At 42.4% G+C, this 26,016-nt stretch overlaps 1 protein-coding gene across 1 annotated transcript; it reads left to right on the forward strand.

The window, feature by feature from the left end:
• The first annotated feature begins 183 nt into the window (after positions 1-183).
• Positions 184-25,833, forward strand: NUDT3 (nudix hydrolase 3). Its single transcript, XM_054181048.1, has 5 exons — positions 184-690; positions 12,963-13,073; positions 21,520-21,564; positions 22,332-22,416; positions 23,331-25,833. The coding sequence occupies exons 1-5, from the start codon at positions 592-594 to the stop codon at positions 23,498-23,500; spliced, it is 510 nt and encodes a 169-aa protein (XP_054037023.1). The 5' UTR covers positions 184-591; the 3' UTR covers positions 23,501-25,833.
• Positions 25,834-26,016: the final 183 nt, after the last annotated feature.

The following is a 26,016-nucleotide window of genomic DNA, read 5'->3' on the forward strand; positions in this document are numbered from 1 at the left end:
ACGAACGGCCGCCTTATTCTGGAAAGCGGCCTGCGCTGCTGGCGCAGAGGGCTCGCGGCGAGGCGGAGGGAGGAGGCGGAGGCGTGGTGGCGCTGTCTGCGCGGGGGGGAGCGATTCTGGAAGCCGGGCTGCGCCGTCTGCGTGGCGGGCTCCCAGTGAAGCGGCAGGGGGCAGCCGCCGCCTCCCCCGCCCGGCGGCTCTACGCCGTTTGCGTAGCGTGCCCCAAGATGGCGTCGCGGTCGTCGTCGTCGGCGGTGGCCGGAGCGCTGGCAGCGGCGGCGGAGCGGCTGGAAGTGAAGGGAGGGATGAGGCGGGCGAAAGGCGGCAGCGCGTAGCGGGCGGCTCCCGGCCTGTGGGAGACAGAGCGGAGACCGAGAAAGAGACTGTCGCGGGGAGGCGGCCCCCCTCCGTGTGTCCCCCCCCCTCCCCGTCCTTCCCTGCCCGCCCCTCACGGGAGCCCCGGCGGGTCCTTCCCGGCGCCGCCACCCTGCCCGCCCCCGCCGCCCTCTAGGCCGCGGGCCTCGCCGTCCTCCGGCCTGCCCCCCCCCTCCCCGCTCCCCTCAGCCCCCAGCCGCCCCCTCGGAGCGGAGGATGATGAAGCTCAAGTCCAACCAGACGCGCACCTACGACGGGGACGGCTACAAGAAGCGGGCGGCCTGCCTGTGCTTCCGCAGCGAGAGCGAGGAGGAGGTGAGGGATGGCCTGGGCGGGGGGCCGGGGCCGGCGGTGGGGGACCCCCCGGAGCCGCCCGGGTGTGACTTGGTTGCAGGGGGGTTTTATTTTTCTATATGCCATTAAGCGTCACTGGGAAAGTTGGTGTTCCTTCCCCCCCCTCCACATCTTCTTTATTTCCTCTCCGCTAAACATGAGAAAAACGCCCAGAATGAAACGCTCGTGGGGTGGTGGAACAGTCTGGTAAGGAGTGTTGTGGCACGGGATGGGATTTGGCAGTGGAGGGGACCGACCACGCTGGCAGAACTTCAGACCAGCACATCACATGAGATGGGAGAGGAAACCTGACCTTGGATTTATAAAAAGAAACTGGGATAAAAGGGGACTGATGGAGTGCCAGAAGTTGCTGTCCAGAGAGGCTTGGGAGGAAGTGGGAATTAAAGGTAGATTGGTTCGTTTAGGAATGGCTGTGTTGCTAAGTGGTCGTATTGTCCGTGAAGTTAAAAAGAGAAACTTCTCACAGATGTGTGATTTTTCACTCTTCTTGTTTAATATCTCCATAATGTGGGTTTGGGTTTCTCGGGACGAGCTAGGCTGCAGGTCTCTCTCTGCTTCTTTTGGAGTCAGGCATACTTCATTTCATTTACTGGTTCCTGAGTGGCTGTGCTAAAGTCTTTGTTCTCCTGATTATCATATTTGTAGCTACAGGAAATTGGAAGGGAATGCAGACAGTTCACTGGAGGAAAGTAAATTAGCATACTGTTCAGTTATTATTTAACATAGTGAAGGAGGCTTGACAAACCCTTTGTAGCTTTGCTGTCATGGTGAAGTGTCAATGTTTCAAGCATAAATGAACTGAAATGAAAAAACAATGTTTTGGTGAAGCGTTCGTCAAAGCTGGGCCTTCCCACTGACTTTCAGGAAATTTATGATACTTTGGACTACCTATGAAGAACGTAATCATATTGTGTAATGGTACAGCGGCTAATCAGCATGGGTGGTTGAAGGCATCTGAGTTTTCTCATGCAATTTTACACAATTTGTGAGGCAAGTGTGGCAATTCTTCTCAAGAGTTAGGTGATTGACCATGTTTGACTATAGTATGGTTGAAGGTAGAAATGTAATTTTAACAGCTACCTGATGCAGTCAGCTTGTGACTGGTTGTTGGTTTTTATTTTGCAACGCCTCCATTTGCAGTGTCATTACCCCATGGCAGTGGGCTGTTACGTCTTCTGGCCGGTGGGAACCGATGGCCTGAGCTCTTATGGTGTTGGTGACACAAAGTTTCACAATACTGACCCAAGATGGCTGAAGAAGGAAAAGTAAACTCGTTCTAGGGGTATGCTAAGTTGTGACAAACTTCTTTCAGTGTAGGTTAAGCTGGTTAGGTTTGTCTGAGGTTGAGTTTGAAGCCATTTTTATGTCAAAGTTGTGTCTGTGTTGTGGCTTGCAACAACTTTCAGTGGATGGAAAAAAATCTCATTTAATTGAAATTGGTACAATTTTAGGGTTTAGTTTCTAGGTAAGACCTAAACTAGAAAAATCTGTTTCCAGTTTCAAAAGCAGGAGTTGAGTTAGCTGTCTCCCTGTGCTAATTGTGCCATGTCATTTCCATGGGTCTGTTATGAAGGCTGCAAATGAAGCTCTGGAAAACTTTCTGTATGTCAGGGCGATAGAGGTTCTCACATGAGTGTCACTTTCTCACTTGGGCTTTGGTCACTGTTAGCGCTCGGCCTTGTCTCTGGTCTCCTCAGTAAAATCAGGTGGTGTGTTGTTCTGTGACACATTAAGGAGCACTAATTGCTTTGTAAATGATGCAGCATGGGATGTAGATTGATTTCCTCAAGTACTTTAATGTGTGTGATTTTGTAAGTGAGCCACACAAATAGTGAAGCAATGAATTACAGTTTTGGTTTATTTTGATTTGGCCTTCCGAGGACATCACGCAGCCTTTCAAACACTGCATTTATTTATGATATCTATGTATTTAATGCAGAGCTGAAACTGCATCCTGTGTTCTCATCTGTTACGTACCTATTGCAGTAACTGGTCATGAAGTGGACTTTTTCAACAAATGCATTTAGGAAAGTTATTATTAAGTCACACCACGCTGAACACACACCCTCCCCAGAACGGATTCCTTTTACAGATACTGCTCTTGATCTTAGCCAAAAGGCCTAGAAGCCACTTAAATTATGCTTATATCGATTACTGAAATGAACAAGTGGGAAACCTTGATTTTTGTTAATTTCTCTTTCTAGTTATTTCTTAGGTTAATTCTCATTTATTGGTATTTATTTGAACTTTAATTTGAGAGAAATCTACTTTCTAATCTTTGCTTGCACTTTTTTGATAACAAGAAAGGTGTTACCCGTACACGTTTAATTATATAGTTTAACATGTCTGTGAAAGACTTCTCCAAGAGAAAGAGAAAACCCAAGAATAATACATTTTTTTAGTGCTACTGACATATTTTATAATTGATTACTTCTATTTAAATGGAAAATGAGATCTATTTAAAAGGCCTCTCAAGGGGAGGGGGGGGACAGAACCAAAGTATGTTAGTTAATGATCTATTAAAAGCTTACTGTTTTAAAAGAAAAGAGGAAAAATAAGTGTGTTTTGATAAATAATTAAAACTTGCAGTATTAAAGTATTTTTTTCTCGGACTGGCTGTTTCTGGTTACTGTTTCTTTTAAGCACTTAAGAAATAGTAAATCTTAGCTCTCGCATTTCTTCTTCATTTCCTGCTATGGATTTAAAACCCCAAGTTTTCTCCCTTTGAGAACCACTAATTAGTCCCTGAAATAAACAATGAACAAGCAGAAATAAGAAAAAAATCTGTTTACACTTACAGAGGGGGCTACTCTTTCTTTTTAGGTGTTTACCCCCTAACTCTTCAGTTCGTTGATACAATTTTCTTTAAAGTCTTAGCAATCAATGGAGATTGCTGAAACAGCAAGTCTTTGGTTAGGCGTTAAATTTGCAAATAAAGAGTCTTGACATAATACTTTCTTTTTAAGTTTTTAAGTGAATGTTTTTTTTTTTTCTTACGCTGCTCGAGGTTGCACATTTTCTCTGTATCACATTTGGAAGCTACTACTTTTGGACATGAAAGAAGCTCTGGAACATTTTTGCAAGACCAAACATTGGCTGAAAAGATGTCTTTGTTATGTATTCCTTTAAAAAGCAGCACAGGGAGAATTCATTTAAACATGAATCTCAAATGGAGCAAAACCCACATTTCTTAATTGGGCTGCGTGCAAAAAAATCTATATCTGTGTTGTTTCATAAACAGTAAACCACTGCCGAGTGATGTCTCTCTGGGCAGGAGGGAGAACAGGGGAATCAACAGGATTAATTCAAAGAGAGTGTGAACAGACTTCAAAGGACCTTCCGGCAACCGAACGCCAGGACTCTGCTATTTTCATCTTTTCAAATGGAGTGAACTCCCTTGATAGTTGCTGCTTCTGCAAAAGTGGGGAAGGAGAGTGTGCAGATCAAGAGATCCCAAGTTGTGTGTTACCTCTGAAATCACTCATTTTGTTGCTTGTGATGTCAGTGCCTCTCAATATTGCTATTATGGTGTTATTTTTAAATAACACAAGTATTTTTTTGTGCGGACCAGCTGTTTCAATGAGGAAATGTTCCAGAAAATTTCACTAATATCTTACTATTAAGAAACAGATGGAGGCCTGCTCAATGGCAGCATCTCTGTGTTATATTTTAACAGAAATAAAAAGGGAACCGTTTGGCTTTAAGTCCCGCACTGGTGTAGCTACAGGTTTAAGCATGCCTGCATTGTATCTGCTGAAAGGACAAGCTGCTCATTAACAACTGGTATTTTTAAAGACTTTTTGGAGGAAATGCTTCGGGAAGAATAGGATCCAGGATTGGTCGTCTTTTCTTAATTGTGAATGAAGTCTAAATTGAGATGAGAAAACAGAACTTTCACACAGCGGCTGGTAAGCGCCCTGGCTCTGCCGCTCTACGAGCACGCCAAGCCAATACGGTCACCAAAAGCTACGTTTATGTAGCCCCACAACAGCCTCAGTTGGGAAAGTAATTTGAATGCAAACTAACGTTTTTCTTCTTGTTTCTCCTGGGTCCGTTTTAAACCAAGCTGTGACGTAATACAGCAGTTCTCAAATTTTAACTGTAGGCTACGGTGATGATCACACCGTGTTCCTGGGCCATTCTTTGTGCGTTTGCCTCAATATAAAAATAATAATAGCTAAAAACACTTGGAGTACTTTACTGTTGGGACGTAAAAAGAGCCCCGCATCATATGATCATCGTACTTCCCGTGGAATAATAGAATTTCTGTTCTGATGGCTTGGCTTGACTCTGTAGGTTCCCTTCAGCCACATTACTTGGTTTCAACCACAACCCTTTTAAGTTCTCCCTCTCTGTTGCTAACACATTACTACATCTCCAGTAGGACATAGGCCAGTTTAGATATAGTTCTCTTGCTTGTGCTTCTCCTGTCCAACTCCACGGTGCTTGTAGCTAATTTTCTCCAAGAGGAAGAGTAGAAGCCTCTGCAAAACGTAACTTTCATCTTAAAAAGTGTTTTCTAGCCTTTTCATAAAGGCAGCTTTCATAAACGGTTTTACAAACAATTCCGTCATCTCTTGTACTTTCCCAAACTACAAAAGAATGAAAATTGTTAAATTTTCACTTAATTTACTGGAAGCTCTGTAAGCTGTTGTGAAACTGAAGAATTGAGTCAGTTTTGTTCTGCTGCAACTCAGGGAAAGTGATGAATATGGAAACCAGGAGAAAGTGTACTCCACCCCTAGGTTTGTTGGGAAGGACCCAACAGCGGTGGCCGCTGTCTGTTCTCCTCTGCATAACCCTCTGAAATCCCTTTAGTCTCAGATTCTCTTATTGCCTAACCAGAGGCTGTAGCTGTTTTTCCTGCCTTTCTCTCCTCGTTCGTTACGTCCTGTGGTCCCCCCTGCTTTTTTTTCTTTTTTTAAAACTCATGGTTAGTTCCCCGAGTTGGTTCATCTCGGCACCCTCCAGAGAAGCGTGGAAGCAGGTACAGGAGGCTGGGGAGGTGTACCCAGCTGAGACTGGTGGCAAAGGGACCTAGTCCTTCTGTGGGTGGTCTCTCAAGGTCTGGGGAAACAACTCTTTCCCTTCTTGGTCAAAAGAAAATGATCGTGTGCTTGGGTTTTATCATTATTTTTTGAAATCAGGAAAATTATCCTGGTTTGCATACCTCTGTGATGGAGTTGCCCAGAAAAATTGGGTAGAACAAAATTAAGAAACTCTCAGTTCTACCTTATGAATAGTAAACGTCGGTGTTCAGATGCTGTATGTAATATCCAGCAACTGGGAAGCAAGTACTCAGTTTCTTTAAACAGTAGTTCTTTTTCAGTTTAACTGGGAGACTGACTGCACAGACTAGTCAAGGATCTTTCAAATTTTGTGTGTATTTATATCAGAATTTGTGTCTCTGTAGCTGTCTTTGTTGTGCTGTGGATAATGCACAGTAACTCTTTGTTCTTGGAAATTTCATGTTAACGTGAAATTCAGAGGGATTCAATTACCTACTGGATAGATGTTTTTTTTTTTTTAAGATGCTTCAGATGGTTTGAACGTTATTTTCATTTGTATTGACTTAGGTGGTTACTTTTTCTTGTGCAAATAACATATATTGATGTTACACATAGAATTAACTGCTTATATTTGAAAAGCTTCTCAAGAGTTTTCATGGCTGTAGGGTTTTTGCATGCTTTATTTTATGGATAGGACTTGTTAATCAAAACAGTAAGTGTATACATGTGCAACTCCTGACATCCAGAGTCATTTGGTCTGTGTAAAAAGACCAAAATACTCCCTTCATTTCTTTTTCTTTTTTTTTTTCCCTTAGGGGGAAAAAAAGGCGGGGGGGCAGTTTAAAAGCTAGTGTTTCTTCTGGAAAAAGTCTGCCTGGACGAGTTGTGTAAGTACTGAGTGGTCAACAAACTGGTTTTGACAGACAGAAATAGGTTATCGGTTTTGGGGTCTCTCGCTGGGAGTGCCTCCTTATCAGCCCTCTGCCTCTGAAACAGGCAGTGGCTGGTTCAGGCATTTCAGCTGTTTTCTCTGTCCCGGCCCTGCTGTGAAAGGCATGTCGCAGATAACTTTTGTGGTTATCTAAAACATAATTTTGGTGGAGGGAGAGGACTCTGGATTGTGGTGTTCTCTGGTAAGAGTAAGCAGTCACTCTAAAGTCTCAAGAAAACTGTAGTAACAGTAATATGACCCTTGGTATTTTGAAGCCAGAGTAGCAGTGCAGTATGTGATGATTTATTATTGTTATTCTAAGAAGCAGCTTAAAAACCAACAGGATTTTCTGTGTTTTTTCCTCTATGGTTATAGTACTGTAGGTGCGATCCAAACACTTGAAATGACTTGAACCTCTTCCAGTTTGCCTCTTACTCCTTTTTCAAGACTTGTGCTCTACTTTTGTCAAATTCGGTAGGGCGAGTACTTTCCCCTTCTCGCTTTGTGCCATTAATTTCCTGCCTCCAGTTTCTAGGTACCACTCTGTAGGTTAAATCACATTATGCCATGGAGCAAGGTGCGGGTGTGTGTGCGAAAATAACACTTGTCTGAGGAAATGTATACTGTTGAGGAACAGTGAGGACATGCTGTTATGGTCAGGAGAGGGTTTTTCTGTGGCTTGCTGTTGAGGTTGTGTGTATTCTTGTCTTAGCTAAAGAGACTGTCATGTTTGAAGCTGGCTGTAGCCTCGCTGACCACAGGCTGTACTCGCAACTACTATGTGCTAACTCCGTAACGTGCCCTGAATAGCAAAAGGATGGGAGAAGCCCTTCTGTAAGCCTTGGCGTGTGTGTTTAGACCATCCTTTGGCAAAATGCATGGTTTTTTGTAGTGTAATTGAGGCCATGTTTCTGCCTGTTAAGTTAGATGAATTTTTGCACGGCTTTGCTCACTATCGTGTCTCTTTTCCCCTCCTGCTCCTCTTGAACTCCATTTGTCACCATATGCTGTTGTTAGTGTTTAAAGCTGGTTTGATGTGGTCGATCTGAGATCCCAGTTTTGTCAGATATAAAAGTATTAAGTACAGTAACAATAATATGTTGAGATTGTGAGAATGTTTGTTAACTTTGAGTAGAGCATAAAAGGTCTTTATTATGCTGGACACAGAGTGGCACCAGCTACAATATCCTGCCTGGTCATAGGCAGATCGGAGAGTTGCTAGCACAGCTAAGCTCCAAACTCCTGAATACAGAGACTCTTATTAAATTGAAACTTTCAAACAAAGACAGATTGTACAGGCCAAAATCATTGAAGTCAGCCATCTTCTCGACCAGTCTCCCTACAGCCTGTTAAGAGACGTGTTATTTTCTGGCAGTCCTCATTCTGATAAATAATGCCGAAGTGTGAAATGAGTTTAACTGTTGGGAGGTTTGTGCTTTAGTCGCTATGTGAAATACATGATTTTGTGGCTTAATATTGGTAGAAAACATGAAAGAAAGCGCAAAGGCTGTTTCAGTAGCCAGTAGTTTATAGATTGGCTTCTGGCAGCAGAATGCTAGCTGGGCCAAAACCCACATATTTAACATCTTGTCTCCTGTTTCTTATTAAGTCTGCCAATTTGATTGTCCTCAGGCTGGCGCGTGTGGGTAGGACTGTCTTTTCCTGGAAGCCTGGAAGGTTCACAGCTCATTTTCTAATAACGTTGTAGCCCAGCTTCTAATAATGCTGTAGCCCTTTTCGTCTTTGCTGTAATGCTTCTGTGGAGCCTTTTTCTAGGAATCGTCTTCCTTACAGCGTGGCTACTCTTGTTTTATTTATGGATGGTGGTTGTTGTTTAAATCCACCATTGCATGACAGAACCTGGGAATCCCGCAGTCTCTGTTCTTTTAACTGAGAATGAATCCTCTGCCTTATTTTGGTTGCCTGGTTTTTTGCTTTCCCGAGCACCGTTATTTCTGGTGGGGGGAAAAAAGGAAAGAAAAAAACCCAACAATGATTATGTGAACACAACAGATTTGTATGTAGTTAGGTTGCCTTACGGTCAGCATTGTGTATCAGGGACTCCCAGATTTATCCCGGTGACAAATTCTTTTTCCCTTTTCCCATGGAGCCCCGAGCTCCATGTGTGCCTTAGATGTCTCGGCGTGTTTCCTGTCTCCTCCTGGGGAGAGTTGGTAGCCTGCTCTAGATTTGTTTGGGTTTTTTGTTTGCATGCTGCTTTGAAGCTTGCGTACCATGAAGGCTACAATCTAGCACTGTTTAGGAGCCCCTGCTGTCGACTTCAAACTTTGCTTATTTTTCTAACCATTCTCTTATTTCATTGATTTTGTGTGAGAGCTACTTCAGGGCTGCCTAGTGCATTGCCAAAGAGGCTTGTGTTGCTCATTTCCCTGCTTTGAAATGACATAATTGTCTTTCAAATCCTGGAAAACAGAACTTGGCCATGTGATGCGATACCTGCAAGTGCTTTTCCAAAAAGACTTCAAATCTTGGCTCCAAAATCTGCCCCTAAAATCTCTGGTGGGTCAAGAGTCTCGGTAGCCATGTTAAACACAGTTGCCTGGCAAGAATAAAATGGAAATGTCAACCTTCCTTTGCGTTTTGGCCTGATTTAAAGAAATAAAATAAATCACTTTTTGGTATATTTTTTTCTACTGTTTTGATTAAAATCTCTTCTTTAGTATATAGTCAAATTAATGTTCGTAAGTAATAAAGAAGCTAACGAACAAAAATTTAGGTGTTGATGACATAGGAGCTATCAAGCGGTCCTTTAAAAAAAACCACACACCTATACTCTTTATTTTATAGAATTGTTATATTGGAAAATATTCGGTCTAATTGAGCAATTGAATAACATTTTTGTCCTGTTATGCTGTAAGGTGAAGGTATCGTTGCCATTCTCTGTCTTGGCTTTCTGGTGTAAGTTAACCTTGTGCTATCTCACGTGTTCTGAAACTTGGAAAATAATTCTGACCTCATTATGGCAGGAATATAAACTATTACGTCTCGCTTCTGCCACCTGCTTGGCCGGTATCTTAGCTTCCCCAGGTACCCTATGTTCACCCATCTAGCTATCGGGGGGCGAAATGGGGGGATTGTATTTCTTATCTGGAAACAGCATTCGGGCTCTTTGGCCCAAATGTGAATGGTTTTCAGAGAGAGGTTGTTTTTCAGCAGGTTTCATTTTACTGGCTTTGGGGCAATTTGTAAAATATTTGAATGATGTTGCCTTGTGGAAAACATGGTTTTGGGTTATAACGACCTTTTTACATGATCCCTTTGAATGGGTTGCATGTATTGGGATACAGGACTTTTTTAGATGTGTGGTTTTTTAAAACACAAGAGTGTCTCACCCTCATTTTGAACTAGGCCCCTTTGTCTTGGGAGAGCTCATTGGTAGCAATATCCTGTTTAAAGTTGTTTTAAAAGAATGACCTTGTAGGGCATGTTTCCTACTCTCTCTTGATGGGATTTCCTTTTTATTAAACAGGAAATAGTCTGATTACATAAAAGTGTGAGAATGACAGGTTTTTCCTTCCCAGCGAGGGTTGTTCATGTTAATTCTATTCAGAAAATGCTCAAATGCCAGAGCAGCTGAAGTTAATTTACTTTGCCTAAAACTGTTGTTTACACCTAAATGTTCCTACTAGTGTGTTACTAAAGCATTGTCTTAGTCTGAGCAGTCCAGCAGGCTTTCCTGTACGAGTCTTTGTACAGGGATTTTCTTAGCAGATATTTTTTCTCACAAGTGGAAGGTGGCAGGAGTTCAATGGCATGAAGTGTGCTGTGCTGAGTTTCAAAGATCTCTTCCTGCAGATTTTTTTTACCTTTTTTTTTTTTTTTCTTTGAGCTGTAACTCTGACTTGAAATCGGAACCGACGAAGATGATGCTTCCTACCTGGCAAGAAAACGTATATTTGAAATGTCTGTTACTTTTCTTTTAACATTGCCCTCAGAATCACCTGCTGACCTGAAGTTAAGAATTTCAGTCCAGTGTACAGTACTGGTAATGACTCAGGACAAAGTAAAGTCCTGTAACATAGTAGGAAAAGGTACCGTGATAAGGCAGCACAGGCCAGGGAGTGTGTTTTGTGGTGAGCCTGCAGTGGCCAAATATTGGCAAACCAGAGGTGGCTGCTGGTGACAGCCTTACGGTCCCAGCCCATGGTAGCCAGCTGCTGTCCCGAGCCTTGAAGGCTCTCAGGATGGAGGAAGTTTACATTCCCTATTTAGGCACGGCTTACTGATCGCGTTTTATATGGAATGGATGTTTGGGGGAAAGGAATTGTGTCTTCCTCTTGAAGAAGACCAAACACTACAGGATGTTACTATAATGGAAATGCTGTTCCATTGCAGCCTTAGCCAGAAGACATCTAAGGCAGTAAGCATCTCCATTGGGAAACTGCAGAATTAAGGTAGCCCATTCAGCTTGATTCATTTCTAGTACGCATTGTAATTGCCTTAATTCAATAGACAGACTGGGGAGTGCTCAGGGATTTAAATGGGGTTGTTTGATAAATGATGCTTCTTCAGGCATTGCAGGATTGAGGTGTGGGTTCTGGCTGAAGCAGGAGGAGGTGGCTTTGAGACATTATTATTGGCGGGATCCACAGAAAAATCCTGATTAGAGTTGTTGACACTTGAGAACACCAAGTTTAGTTCCAGACTTAGGAAAGGTTAGACCAGCAGTTGCCAAAACATTTGTTGTGACCCCTCTTTGGTTTCTGACTTAAGCTTTGCTACTCCTGGTTTGAGAGCTGTGGTTTGGACCCCCACAACAGACCCTTGTCTCCTCACCCTGGTGTGTTCTAGTTCTGTTGGCCCTTCTCTTTTCCCTGTGCTGAGCCAATGTGGTCTGGGTGGCCCTGGAAAATGAAAAATCACTTTTCAGGGCGGTCGGTTGGCAGATGAGAATTTTCAAAAGATAAAAGAACTGGGGAAACCCTGGAAATCTTACGTGTGTTTTTGTTTCAGAAGTTTAATTTTGAATTCTGTAGGTAGGTTTCCTCTTGATAATTAGTGCAAATCTTTTCATATCCTACTGGTAAAGCAACATTTAGACAGTAAAGCCTGGGATTTGAGTGTCTCGCACAGTTTAACTTTAGAATGTCTGATTGAAACTGTTACAGCTGGCCTGTAACCTAATTGGACTGGTATGTTGGAAAGTTTCTGGAGCAAGTCGCTTTGGCTGTAAGCTTTGTGCCAGTGAAATGATGAAGTATAGCATGATAACTCTAATGAACAAGCTTTGTTTAGAGAGCTGAAAAGCAGTATTAGTTCTGTTTTCAGTTTCCATCTCTGCTCAGGGATGTATTGCAAGTAGATTTAATAAGCACAGTGTCTCAGTATTCTTTGGGAAAATTTTTAGCCGGTTGAGATTGTTAGTTAGCTTTTTGTTTCCAGAAGATGACAAAACAAAAACTGAACTTGTATAGAACAGAATTAAACAGGAATAAAATGTGTTTCAAGAAAAAATGCCACAAAGCATGCTTAAGAAAAATGACTCCCATAGAAATGGTTGAACCGTTTTCCTGATTCAAAAAAGTCTGTCCTTCTATGCAGCCTTTTCCTAGGGTTCCTAAGTGGTTTAATGTAGGCTTATATTTGGCTTACATCTCATTGAACGACCTCATCTAAACCAAAAGTAGCCAAGTGCTGGCTCCAGAGCTGAACTCTTTGGTGCCTCCTGCATAAGAAGAGGCAAATGGGGAAGTTGAAAATCTTTGTTAAAACAATTGCACATAAATATTTTAATGGGCTGTTACCTGACTTGTATATGTCAGTAGTGTAACTGCCGAGGCAGACAAGGCCCAGGGTACCAATGAAGTTAAACTGAGCTACTTCTGCAGAGGGTGAAGGTGCTGAGCAGCTTCTATGCCATGTTATGTTGTTGCATGATGCTTATCCCAGGCTGACAAGACTACGTAGTGACTTTGAAGTACAGCAGTGAGCTCTTACAGTATAAGTATTGTCATGCTGTATCAAATAGCAAATCGTTGTTTTGGTATGCAGAGGCATAATTTATTCTGTGAAGCGTTGGAGCAGCGAGAAGGTAATGACTGAAATCATTTGGAGTGTTGGAGTGCCTTGGTGTCACTGATAATGTAGTTTGCACAGCTGCCTGAAAGGGGCTAAGGAAATTGTCTTGGAAAAACTGGAGTATTTTCAAGGGCTTGCGTTGGGTTGGTTGTGTCTGGAGATGAGAGAGATACAAAGACAACTTCTGTTCAGCGGGGCTCTGAGAAGGAGCATTGCTTTGAGTTTGTCCATCAGCCGTGCTCTCCTCTCTGCAGGTGCTGCTGGTGAGCAGTAGTCGTCATCCTGATCGATGGATTGTCCCTGGGGGTGGCATGGAGCCCGAGGAGGAGCCCAACGTGGCCGCTGTGCGAGAAGTCTGTGAAGAGGTGAGTGTTTGACAGCAATGGGGGCTTCTGGAGCTTCACTGCTGATGCTTAGCCAGAGCTCTGGGAATTTGGTTTTGTCACTCTTGCTTGTTTTCCTTAAGGTGAAGAGGAATATAGGGTCACTGGCGATATCCACGTTGTATGTGGGAGGAAACCGGAGTCCTAAATAAAGATAGCATAGGAATGTAATTAAGGCTCTTAATCGGAATGAACTTCTCCACACCTGATACTTTTAATTGAAAATAGATAAAATTAAGCTATAGTCATTTCAATACATACAATGATATTCTCTGTTTTGTTTTCTCTGTATGAAGGACAGTTTCTTAAGAGAACTTCAAAAAACAGCTGTGCTTTTGCGGAACTATCTAATACTTGGGTAGAAGGTAGAAATAAGACTGTATGAGCCACTAAAGACACTCCAAAGTAGGCACCTCAGCATGTTTCGATCTAGTATGTATTTTTTTTGTGAATAAGAGAAATTGATTTTAAGAGTTATAAGCAACAATTCTTAATGTGTTCATGTTTATGTGCTGGTTTTTTTACTTGAAGCTATTTCAGAAAGAGAACACATAGATCAAACACAGATTGATGATCTGTGTGGCGAAGGCATATTTTTTTCTTAAGGCTGGAAGAACAATTTTGTTCTTCATAAGGAATTTAAAGACAGCAAATGGCACTTAAATTGTATGTAAAACGTGTCTTTAGAATTCGCTTCTGAATATCGTTGAAGTGGAGAGATGCTTGGATTCAGAAACGATTAAATGATTATATATGGATGACCAAGTAGGTTCACAGTTAGTTATATAAGGCAGGATTAAAAATGCTTTTGAGAGGGTTATAAATCTTTGTGCTGCAGAACAGAAATCAAGAGCTAATTGATGGGACTTGGGAGGAAGCTTCACCAGTAGTTGCTTTATTTAATTGTCTGGTATATGAAGGTTTTTCTCTGAAGTATTTGGAAGTACCTGCTGCTGTCTAACAAAATGCTGAATATTTGGGCCTCTGGACTAACCTAATGTGGCAGTTCCCGAGTTGTGTGTTTCTCTTTGGGTGTTTTTATAATCCAGCAGTTTATCAGAAAGATATGAAAGATTATACAGTCAAAGTTTCAAAGTTTATTTTTTTTTTTAAATGTCTTTAGGTCCCTCTAGTACTGGGGATTGCTGCTGGCAAATTTTGTTTCCAGCTTGTAATGCAGCTCCTGCTTTTTCAGTAACTCAGCGATCTTTCAAACACATTACAAGACAGAGTGAGTTTAACCAGAACAATAGAATATTTTTAGCTACAGACTCCTGCTTTGCAGCCCAATCGTTATTAAGAATTAAGTGATTTGATACAGAAGTCAAGGGTTCATTCAGGAGATGCGTGGCTTCACCTTTCAAATCCTTAAAAATAAATCTGTATCGACCCTCCCTTCCTCGGGCAGTGCCTTGGAAGAGTCGCTCTCTTTCCGTGACAGCTCGGTGGCTGAAAGGAAAGCCTTGGCATGGGCTCAGTCTGCAGCGAAGAAACTGGTTTGGGCTGGCTGAGATAATCCCCTCTCGCTCAGCTGGTGTTCCCTCGCTCACGTGGACCGGTGCCGAATGAGAATGTAATTCAAACTGTGGCAGCCTGGCAGGGTTGAGTCATTCCCAGCGAAGCACCTATCTGCTTGAATGCCGCTCCACAAACAGTAAACATCCAGAGCTCCAAAAGCGGCAGGATTACCCCAACGGCTAACCTCCGCGACACCTAGTAGCATGTGATGTGAATGCAGGGTGGGAATCTGAAATGGAGCTATCAGATGCTGTTACGATAAAGGCTTTCCTGAAAGCCCTCTGCAGAAGAGCAGCCTGTCATGTGTATAAAATTACCTGAGCACTTCTGCGGCTAATGATGAGGCTAGCTGACACGGGTGGAAAACGCGGGCAAGCTTTTAGGTGCGTGAGGCCTTCCTCTAATAGGTTTGTGTTCCAGTACGCTGCATACAAACCGCACACAAAATTATAATGTACATCAACTGTCTAAAGCTCAGCGAGCTGTTTAGTGTAAAATGTTGCTGGGGAATGTGCGTGCGGGAGGGGAATGGTTGTTATATTACAGTTGTAATGCTGTAAAGGGCTTTTGTGCACCCAGTTTCCCAGCTTGTGCTATAGATTTGACAGGGGAGGTATTTTAGGAGGCTGCTTGCTGGGCAACCGGTGTGCATGCCGGCTAGTAGTCCTTGTTCATCCTTTCATGTGAACCTAGGTGTTTTCAGGTAGGTTGTAGCTGACGCTGGTTTCTGAGAAGGTTTGATGTCGTTGCTCCTCTCCTGGGCCAGGCATGTCTGTCACTCGCAAGGAACCCAGAGCGTAGCTGAGCAGGTAGAGTCTGCTGCTTGTGTTGGGAGAGGGAAAATCCAATTTCCTCTGTGTTGATGAACACAAAGTAATTTTTATTCTAAAAGAAGGTGGTTTGTGTGCTGGTCAAAGTTATGGAAGAAATTTGTGGACTTCATTCACTGCCTTTGGTATGCCTTTTCCATTTTAATAAGAGACAGTTGGAAAAGCTGGAAGGACTCATTACCCTTTCAGTTGCTTGTGGTCTTTGAAGATGACAATAGGCTGTTTTTTCTCAATTCATTCTTCTTTGCATGGTATGCATTTGCTTTTTAAAATATGCTTCCCTAAACTAAGATTTTTAACTTCTGCATTCACTGTTTTAATTTCACCACATATATGTTTGAGCTTATCCATGTGATTGCTGGAATAATTGCAATATAAAGAAATCTTTTTCCCCTCTTTCTGATTTTCAGTGTTTTAGAAGACTGTTCTGAAAATAAAATGTTGATTCTGAGTGAAACCTCTGATCCCTCTGTCCCAGTTTGAGTTAGAAGTCCTTGTCCTAGTTTGAGATAGTCCTTATCTATATTAATCTGTACTAGCAGAAGTATTAAAGTAGACAGGTAGCAACACTTGTCACGCCTGCTGTTGTCTGCATAAAATTTGAAGTGACTTGAGTTCTTGGGCATTGTTCTTAGGCAACGTGGCAGTAGACAAACACGCTAGCTCTGAATGAGAGCAGCCTTTCAGCGTAAAACCACTTATTTCTGACATAATGTTGAAAAATGACATAGGCAGTCTTACACAGCTGTAAACTCCAGGTATGTTCTAAGGTTCACCTGAAAAAATGATGGGCCCTTTTAAAGCAGTCATTAGCACCGATGTAGTATATTTTTTGGTTCTTCATTCTTGGATTTTTTTGCTGTTCCGTTCTCTCCACAAAATTAATTTTGTGTTAGGAATAAGGTTTTTTTTTTTATGGGTGTGAGCAACTGGTGAAGAACATGTTTTAGAAATAGATGCCTTAAATTAAACATATTATGGAGTGACTTTGAAAAAAGCCTCCACACTCATCTGTTAAACCCAAAGGCATTTCATTTTGCACTTACAGCATCTTTCACATCCTGACCTTTAAATACTTAGTAAATGTCAAGTTCTGTAAAATTATGGGAGTGTTAGTCCTGCTTTCTTCATGGGAATCAAAAGCCAGATAAGTTGTGCTTGATCTGTGATCAAACAGGCAATTGATGCCAATATGAAAAATAGTCCATCGTGATGGTACTTTGATCTGGTTGCTAGACCTCTTCTTTTTTTTTTTTTTTTTTTCCCCCTCTTAAACTTGCTTTATAAAGAGTCCTTTCTGTTTCATGTATTTTGTTAGTGATTTAGAATATGAATATTGATACCTTTCAGCCCTAAAAGAGGACGACTTCTTTTAAGGAAACGACTGCGGATAAGGAAAGGACCAAGGAGTGAAGAGATGGCGTTGAACTCTTCCTAGTTTTAGTAATATTCAGTGCAGATAGGGGACCAAGTTCAGTACTGTGTGTTACCCGGTGTACTCAAACCTCATAAAAATGAGTGCACCCTCTTAAAGTTCCTCACTTCATTGTGGTATTTCATTTCCATTTCACAAATGTAAAAGCATTTTACTTTTTTTTTTTTTTTTTACATTGCATTACATTGTAATGCAGTAAAGAATTAGATGAATAGGTATAACCTTCTGAGACACAGTAGAGACAGCAAGAAAATTTGCCTAGCAGGTCTGTAATTGGTGTCTTTAGAACTTGTCTAAGCTAGCACTCTTTATGGGTGTGATTTACTACCTTCAGTACTGCAAGTATTAGAACAAAGATTTGGGTGTTTTACCACAGTCCTCTTGCCCAGCAGTAATCCATAGTAGATGCAGGCTTTGAGCCGAATAGAGCAAAGTAAAATAGCTGAAATTCCAACCCACATTTTCCTTAGCTCAGATGGAAGGAAATAAAAGCTGTCCCTAGGAACAGATGGTGTTGCTGCAGGCTGCTTTTTGCATCTGACCCCAACTTATTTTCAGCTTTGAAACCTGAACCTGCTGTTCTTGGATGTCTTCAGTAATTTTTCTTTATTAAAACAAGTTGTTCCATGAGCAGCAGAACTAGTAAAGCTTCATTTCCTCCAGATTTCTGTTCCTTGTCCCGAATGCCCAGCCCACCCCTGTGGGCGCGCGGCAGCGGTTTGAAGTCGGGTGCTGGTTTGGGGCAGCTGGCTGTTGCTGTGACATTGATGCACTCCTGCCAGATCCGTCTTTTCCTCCAGTGAGGGCTACCTCGGGCGTTGGAAACGGATTTGGATCTGCAGAGCAGTGAAAAAGCAGCTCATTTTGCAAGCTCTGTCTGTCCTCTTTTGTACCTGAGTGTGCTTCTTCCTGGGGAATAGTGTCATTTGATTGATGGGCTTTATTTTCACACCTGCAGATGGAACAGTTGATGCTGGTGCTCCCCTACCTGTGTTGATAGGTTTAATAGTATCCTCCTAGGACACGTGTGCATTTTGAGGATCGCAGCACGGGCTCCCTGTGCAGCACTTCTAATGCTGGGGGGAAACACGTGCCCAAATAAATTGTGCTGTCTCTGCCAGACACTTACTGTTGTGGCCCATGAGGGCGGAGGATCCTCAATCCGAGGAGAAAAATTCCTGAGTCATCTGGTGCAAATTAAGATTTAGATCCAGCTTCAATCCTGGATGACCGTGTGACTATGCTTTTAACTTTCCAAGAAAATGCTCATTGTCCTGCAGTGGAGATGAGTCGGGAAGGTGCTGAGGGGTTGGCCCGTAGCAAAGGGAGTGGTACGGAGCTTGCCCAAAGAGGAGCCTGGCAGTTTTGTTGCTTGTTATCTAGCTTGCTTTGTTAGTGATAATAGCTATAGAGTATTTTATTGGATGTTTTTCTAACTTTTATGTTAGAAGCTTACTTAAGAGGGTAGATTTAGATTGGATATCAGGAAGGAATTCTTTGCTGTGAGGGCGGTGAGCCCCTGGCCCAGGTTGCCCAGAGAAGCTGTGGCTGCCCCATCCCTGGAGGGGTTCAAGGCCAGGTTGGACGGGGCTTGGAGCAACCTGGTGTGGTGGGAGGTGTCCCTGCCCAGGGCAGGGGGTGGCACTGGGTGAATTAAGTGCTTTATCAAAAGTAAGTGTATAACAGTCCAATCCATCTGCGTTGTATATCCTATACGTTGTCTTTAAAATCCACTATACCAGTAAAATAGAATGAGAGCGCCATTGATTGATGTGCTTTGCAGTCTTTGGTAAGTCTTTGGGGAGCGATTGAAGGAGCTGGGACTGTTTAGTTTGAGGAAGAGGAGGCTGAGGGGAGACCTCATCACTCCCTACAACTACTTGAAAGGCCATTGTAGAGAGGTTGGTGCTGGTCTCTCCTCACAGGTAATTAGTGATAGAACAAGAGGGAACGGGTTCAAGCTGCAGCAGGGTAGGTTTAGGCTGGACATTAGGAAAAAATTCTTCACAGAAAGAATGGTTAGACACTGGAATAGGCTGCCCAGGGAGGTGGGGGAGTCACCATCCCTGAATGTGTTTAAGACTCGTTTAGATGAGGTGTTGGGGGATATGGTGTAGGGGAGAACTTTGTAGAGTGGGGTTGATGGTTGGACTCGGTGATCCCAAGGGTCTTTTCCAACCTAAATGATTCTGTGACTCTCTTTATCAACCCAATATTTGTTTGAATCAAACCGTTAACTTATGTTGCTGTTTCCTACTGCATGTGATAAATTCACACGTGAAGAAAATCTTAGCACTTTTTTGAGTTGTCTAATGATAATTCAATATGGTTTCCCTACAGGGCATGTTTTCTCGGCACCACTTTTTGTGCCTTTTTGGGTGAATAAGACTAGGCAGAATGGCAAAGGATGATCTTAGTTTGCAGGCGGAGCATTATTTCTGTCGCCTCCCTGTTAGAACAGAAGGGAGGGCTCCTCACCTGCCTGTCTTACTTCAGGCACAGTTTTAGAGCTGGGATGAACTGCTTGGGAGGCTGGTTGTGCAGTATTCATGCTCAGTTTCTAGGCTGGCTAGTTGCCTGGAGATAAATTTGTTTCTAGTCAGGCTTGAGAGTTTGCTAAACCATCACAACAACATCCCTGGCTTTTGATTCAGTGCCTCTGCAGGTGAGTAAGGAGAGCAGAAATTCAATGGCTTCTGCAGGAACAAGTGAAGAAAACTGGCTTAAAACAGTTAGTTAACTGAAAAGTTTGATTACTCTTCACCTTATAATATACTTATATATATGTATGTATGTTGTGAAGGTGGAAGCCTTGTGTTCCTCTCTGTGTTACTGCTGGCTGATTGATATGGTTGCTTATCTAAAAAAAAAAAAAAAAAAAAAAAAAGCCCACCGTTCAAGGCTGCTGAAGGAGTTCTTTGGATGAATTTCATTTGAAGTATTAGCCTTCCAGTTTGCTTCTGAGAGAGATTAGTCCAGGTTAGCAGCAACAGTTTTGCAGATGAGGTAAAATCACTCATCCGCAAAGGTCAGACCCAGTTATCTGTCCCAGCCACGCTGGTGTGCGCACACACGCGTACGCTGACCTTCATGGAATTGCTGTTTGACTCCAGAAATAGCCTTGTGGTTAATAGTCAGTGGTTCACCTATGGGCTGAGCAGAATGTCAGAAATACTGATGAGACGATAAATTTTGCATCCAAAAACAACATAAAAGATTCAGTTGAAAAGCTCCTTCCTAGAAGTAGAGGTCAGGGAGCATGTTACAGAAAGAATTACAGATTTCTGTGAATGCTTGTAGTAGGGGGAGCTACAAATCCTTTTCTTTTGGGGTAGTTCTGCCATCAGCTGTTGTTAGAAGCAATAGTGAGGTGTGCCCTGCCTGTATTGTTTAGTATCTGTGTGTTCATTTAGGCAGGGAACTTAACTAGGAAAATCTTCTAATTAATAAAAGTTCTTCCTTTCTAAAAGCGTATGACCGTACAGCAACTGGTTAGTAGCTGAACAAGTGGGAAATGGTGTATCTTGGCTGCTCAGGACACCGAGGATGCATCTTATCAAATATTTAGTTGCCCTCACCTAAAGATTTTTTTTTAAAAAAAAAAAAAAAAAAAGCCTGACATAATCAGATCTATGTATCTTGTCTGCGAGAGCAGAGGCACTATTTTCCTGAACTGTTTAGGATACGTTCCAGCTGCCAGAGATGGCAGCCGAATTTACCTTCCAAACGTGGCTGGGTCATATGCCAGATTGTGTGTGGTGTTTCAGACCAATCAAGTCATGGAGCGAAATCTCATCTTGTCTGTAGCGCTTGAGTTCCAACCGTTTACCGTCATAAAAAGAAGGGAATGTAAATTATTGGAAAAGAAGAGGGGGGCTGGGGGCAGGAGAGTGGGCTGGCGTTTTGCATTCATGCGTGATGCAAACCCTGGAGAGCAGAGGCGAGAAACAGCACTTTGAGAAAGTGACTGAGCCACAGCAGTGAGTGGATGTATAAAAAGTGACAGCAAATGAGATAAAGTGGGTAGATCCTCAGTAGTATTCAAATAGAAGACAAAACTATTGCTTAGATCTTCTCTTGATTTGTGTCTGCGCTTGATTTAAAAATCTTCTTTCCATGCGCGTCTGCATTTTGTATTATATCAAAAATAGTCTTGTTCCTCCTGCGGAGGCCACATTGAAAGTATTTTATGTTTATATTAGCTCGCTTCAAATGTATGCAGGACATCCCTGAGGTACCTGATAGTTGTCATCTTGCTTTGATGGTGTAAGTGGATGTCTTATACATACTTTAAAGTTATTTTCTTAAACTGTAATTTTAAAGACGTAAAACTGCTAAATGCCAAAGCAAACTTTATCCATGCTTAGACTACAATAGCCTTTAGAGGAGATTCTGGTCATTGAGGGTATATTGGTATGCAATGAGTAACTCTTCAAATAATTCTTTTTTTCCTCCAGATTGAATCCAAAATGGTTTGAATATAGAAAAAGACGACAAAATTCCTGAGAATGCCTGCCTGCTTACAGGATTTTACAGCATTTGCTTCCTGTTCTAAAGGAACTGCTCCTGCACAACAAATAAGGAAATATGTACTGCCCTGTTGTTAAAGCATGTTTTTTTTTTTTTCTCTTTGAACTTTTCGTAGGCTGGAGTGAAAGGGACGTTAGGAAGATTAGTGGGAATTTTTGAGGTAAGTTTCAGGCATGGAGGCTGTGAAATGTTGATGCAAAAAATCACTTCCTAGTTTGTTGTGAAATAAACCAGATAACTTGATTGAAGGAAAATGTAAAACTCCCCGTTTAAATAAAAATGCGTGCTAATCCTTTCAATTATATTGATCATCTGCAATTCCCAGTTGAAATCAGGAGTGATAAGCCAGTGTAACAGTGGATATTCTCAGTGCCCTCATACCTTTCTTGCTGCCAGAAATGCCACCCACCAGCTGGGGAGTGGTGACCCTCCTTTGTTCTTTAGCACCTGCCACCACCCCTTGCCAAACTGGCCCCTGCAACGTGGTGGAGCGTGTGGGCTCCTTTTAGGAGTGCAGTAACACCCGAGGAGTACTGGGGAGATGCACAGTCAGCAGGTACCAGACACAGCTCTTCTTACAGTTGTTTTTCCACTAACTATTTCAGAGCTGTGTGAAATAGATAAAAATCTTTCCTTTGGTTTTTTTTTTTCCAGCTGAGGAACTGATTTATAAGCCTATCCATCCACGAAGTACTGCCTTACGGATTAGGAAATAAACTTTTGAGTTGCAATCTCTATTAATTTCAGACCTCTCATTTAAAACACAACGGTTGTTAGTAGCTAAGAACGAGCTATAATGTGAGAGAAACTGCACGTAAGGTACTGCAGCATCGCAGTGAGGCACCTTGCTACTTGTAGTCACCATGTGCCCACCTGCCTTGGCTCCCTTGGTAGCTTTGTGGTTATTCTGTTCCCTTTGCCTTCTAGAATCGGGACAGGAAACACAGGACATATGTTTACGTACTTATCGTCACAGAAGTGTTGGAAGACTGGGAGGACTCTGTCAATATCGGTAAGTTCTTTGCGCTTGCTAACATTAACTGGTTTGATGCAGGAAAAAACACGTCAGTGTCCCTCTGGGAGCTGGAATCCTTCTGGGAGTGGTCGAGAAAAGTTGCAGTGGTGTGTCCTTTGGTTGCTTGGGAAAAAAAACATTGTGGTCAAATTGATGCTTTTGTAACCTCTCTGGCCCAAGAGAAGTCAGTTCAGCTGTACAGCTGCCTCTGCAGCAATTTTGCATTTAATTCTTGCATTTGAAGATACTGAGCAAAGAGCATGAAGAGTTGTCCTTTCTAAGACTCGAAGAAAAATTATGTGGGCAGTGTGGATTAATCATTCCCCATTATCTTTTGAAATCTTTGCATTTAAATCTGATTCCCAAATGAAAATCAGCCTGTTGTTCTGCACGAGGGTTGTGAATAGCACCATGGCACCTGTACCTTGACTTTCCTCAGGCTGTGTACGGAAGAGGTTTTGTGGAAAGAGTAAGAAATGAGTGCTGTCCACCAAGAACTGAGGTTCGCTTGCAAAGTGATAGAAATTAGGTGGTGGTTGGTGTGTGTTGTTGTGGGTTGTCTTAAAAGGAGTATCTAACTTCAACAGAAAGTGCAGAAATAGCAAAATAATTGTTGGGGGGTTTTAAATTGGGACGTGCAAGACGGTTTGTTTGGCCAGTGGATGTACTGCCCTATGCAGATCCCTGTCGTGGGGGTAGAGGAGCCGTCAGTGTGGTGTTCGGAGTAGGGGGCTCTCGAGATCAGAGAATCCTGAGAGAAAATTTCCCAGCATCTTTTAAACGGATGCTTTGCTACACAGTGAAATTATTCTTGCACGTGATAATGATGGAAAGCTAATCAACAGGAATGTTTAAACATAGAAAGGATAACATTGTTTTTTGCATCTGCTAATTTTTCTTTTTCCCCACAGGAAGGAAAAGGGAATGGTTTAAGATAGAAGATGCCATAAAAGTTCTGCAGTATCATAAACCAGTGCAGGCCTCGTATTTTGAAACCTTGAGGCAAGGTTGTTTGGCAAACAACGGCACTCCTGTCATGACCACGACGTACTCTGAGAGCTCCGTGTCTGACATCAGATGACTGAAGACGTCCCCAGGAGAGAAATTTTGAAAAATAGACTGAAACACGGATTTCCCTCCCCCCTCCCCTTTTTCACATGCCTCCTCTATCAAACAAGGCATGGGCAGCAGCCTGTGGCAGAGCAAGTGTTGAGAGTGCTGCAATTTAGTGCAAGGTGGGATTATTATTTTTTTGTTGGCTTTTTTTTTTTTTGCTTTTTTGGATATGTATTTTGTAAAATACATTTTGTGCATGAAGTGCCCCTTTCCCGTTACACCGCTTCCATGGCCTGGCGAGCAAGGCTGCCAGTTTCGCCTCTGCCTTGTGTTCTGAAGTGTCCCGTTTGTGTCATCCCAGCCATAGCCACTTTTTTTTTTTTTTAATTAAAAGACTTCAAATGTGAGATCAGCTCTTTAAGTCTTAGTCTGTACTGTAAGGTGCTGTTCGGACCTGTGTGGTGGTCACTTTCAGCGCATATGTATAAACTTTTTTTAGGTGGAGAATCTAACATTTTAATTCTACGGGAATTTTTTTTTAATCCTGGTCTGCTTCTGAAAAGAAGGGTTCATAATTAATCTGTTTGCCTTTTGTTCTGTTTTTTTTAAAAAAACCACAAAAAACCCAACAAATACACATTCTGTGACAGTGCTAGTGGCTGGGCCAGTTTACTCCCCGTTCAGTATCTCCCGATTCAGTGCAGTGACACTTGAATTTGAGGGCAGAGTTTTGATCACCTGCAGACATCCCTGCTGCTCCATTGCTTCTCCTACAGCTTCCGCCAACGTTTCTGCATTTACATCAAAACGAAACAAAAAGGAGTTGGTCTTTTAACACTTGGCCAAAAATAAATAGCCTCAGAAACGCTACGATAGAAACTGAATTTCCTTGTTTGTGGTAGGAATCAGGGATTCAAAGTGGGGTCAAAGTCTGACAAACTGGAGCGTCAATCACCAATGCTGTTCTGCTGATCCTGCTGCGCTCTGCTGATGTCTCTTCTTGTCCACATGCCTTATACCGTGCTGAACTGGATACTTGTAATTTGTGCTAAAGCATTGGATTGTACTTACTGAGTGTTACTGCACGAACCCTTGGTTGGATAACTATGTGTGTCCCTGAAAAGAAGTCCTGGGGGAGAAATTCAGGTGTTCAATCTCTTGTCCTGTGGTTCTGCAGCACTTACAATTGCGCCATGGAGCATATTCAAAACATTTAAACTCTCCCTCCGTGAAAGGTACAGCTGACTCCCGAGCAGAATTGCTAGCTGGAGAAGTTCACCGTCTAATAAGATAGTTCCCCTGATGCATTGGCACATTTTTTTTTTTTTCTCCTGTTTTTGTTGTTTTTATTGATGTAAGTTTCATGCTGTCTTGATTTGCCAACAGTGTTGTCTAGTTGGGAAATAAAATGGGAAGGGTTGGGGCTGGGGAGTGGGTTGGGACTGGTACAAGTTTTGGGAGGGGCATTAATTAATCCCTGGCTTGGGACAAGAAGGAGTTGCTGACTTCAGTAACTTCTCTTTTGTCAGAGCATAGCCAAGATGTGAAATTAAATCTGCAGTACTCTTTTTTTTTTTTTTTTTCCCTTTTTTTTTTTTTCCCCTCCTCTTTATTTAACAAAAAATATTCTAATAAATACTCACTGTTCCGGAGTTTTCTCTCTTCCCGAGAAGCGCTTACAATATGAAAATCTGATAGAAATATCCATGGAGCCTGGGACAAGGGGGAATGGTATCCTTGCTGGTTTGGCAAGAAGCTGGTCATTTTAAGATCCTATTCTGTTCCTTTGCTTGTTCTCCTTGCTTTCATCAGTGTGGAGTAGCAAGGCCAAAAGCAGTGCCAGTGATCGCTAACATGAAAAACCACGCATAAGAAAAAGCTGAGAGGCATTATTCAAGAAGTAGCTTGAAACTGAGCATCTGGAATCGAGCCTAAATTACACCAGTTCAGTTCACTTCAACTTAGAGACGAATGTACAATACTTTCTTACTCTGTGCTGATCGGCCTGAACCAAACTCTCAAAAGGGCTTGAATATTGTATCTGGAAGCGTACAAGAAATTCAGCCAGTCCGCTGTCACCGAGCTGTGAGTGGCACCTACCACAGCCATCTACTGCCTTCAACTGAGTTTCTGTCTTTACTGTACAGATTAGTATGTTGAAAATGCTTTGCAACAAAACAGCTGGTACTCCTGAAAGAGTAACTGCAGTTTTAATATCAACAGCATGCACACTTTTGTTTTTAAACTAAAAATGTTTTTACAGGGCTGTTAAACTGACAATTTAGGGTAGAATATTGTTAATGACTTGCTAATGGCTTATTTGTTTGGGTCAGAAAAATAAATTGTGCCAAGAAAGTGTTTTAATGTGGCATGAATTGATGCTGTTAACACAGTAACATCGAGTGGCTGATATTATGCCTTCTTAACTGGAAATAGCTCCTGGGGTAGAAATGATGCGGATTTCAAAACAGGCCTTGGTCCTGTGCCACCCAGATTTCTCCCTGCACCACACGAATTCCCGTCTTCCTCAGCATCTGAGGT

Source organism: Rissa tridactyla, chromosome 21, assembly GCF_028500815.1.
Source record: "Rissa tridactyla isolate bRisTri1 chromosome 21, bRisTri1.patW.cur.20221130, whole genome shotgun sequence".
Classification (NCBI taxonomy): Eukaryota; Metazoa; Chordata; class Aves; order Charadriiformes; family Laridae; genus Rissa; species Rissa tridactyla.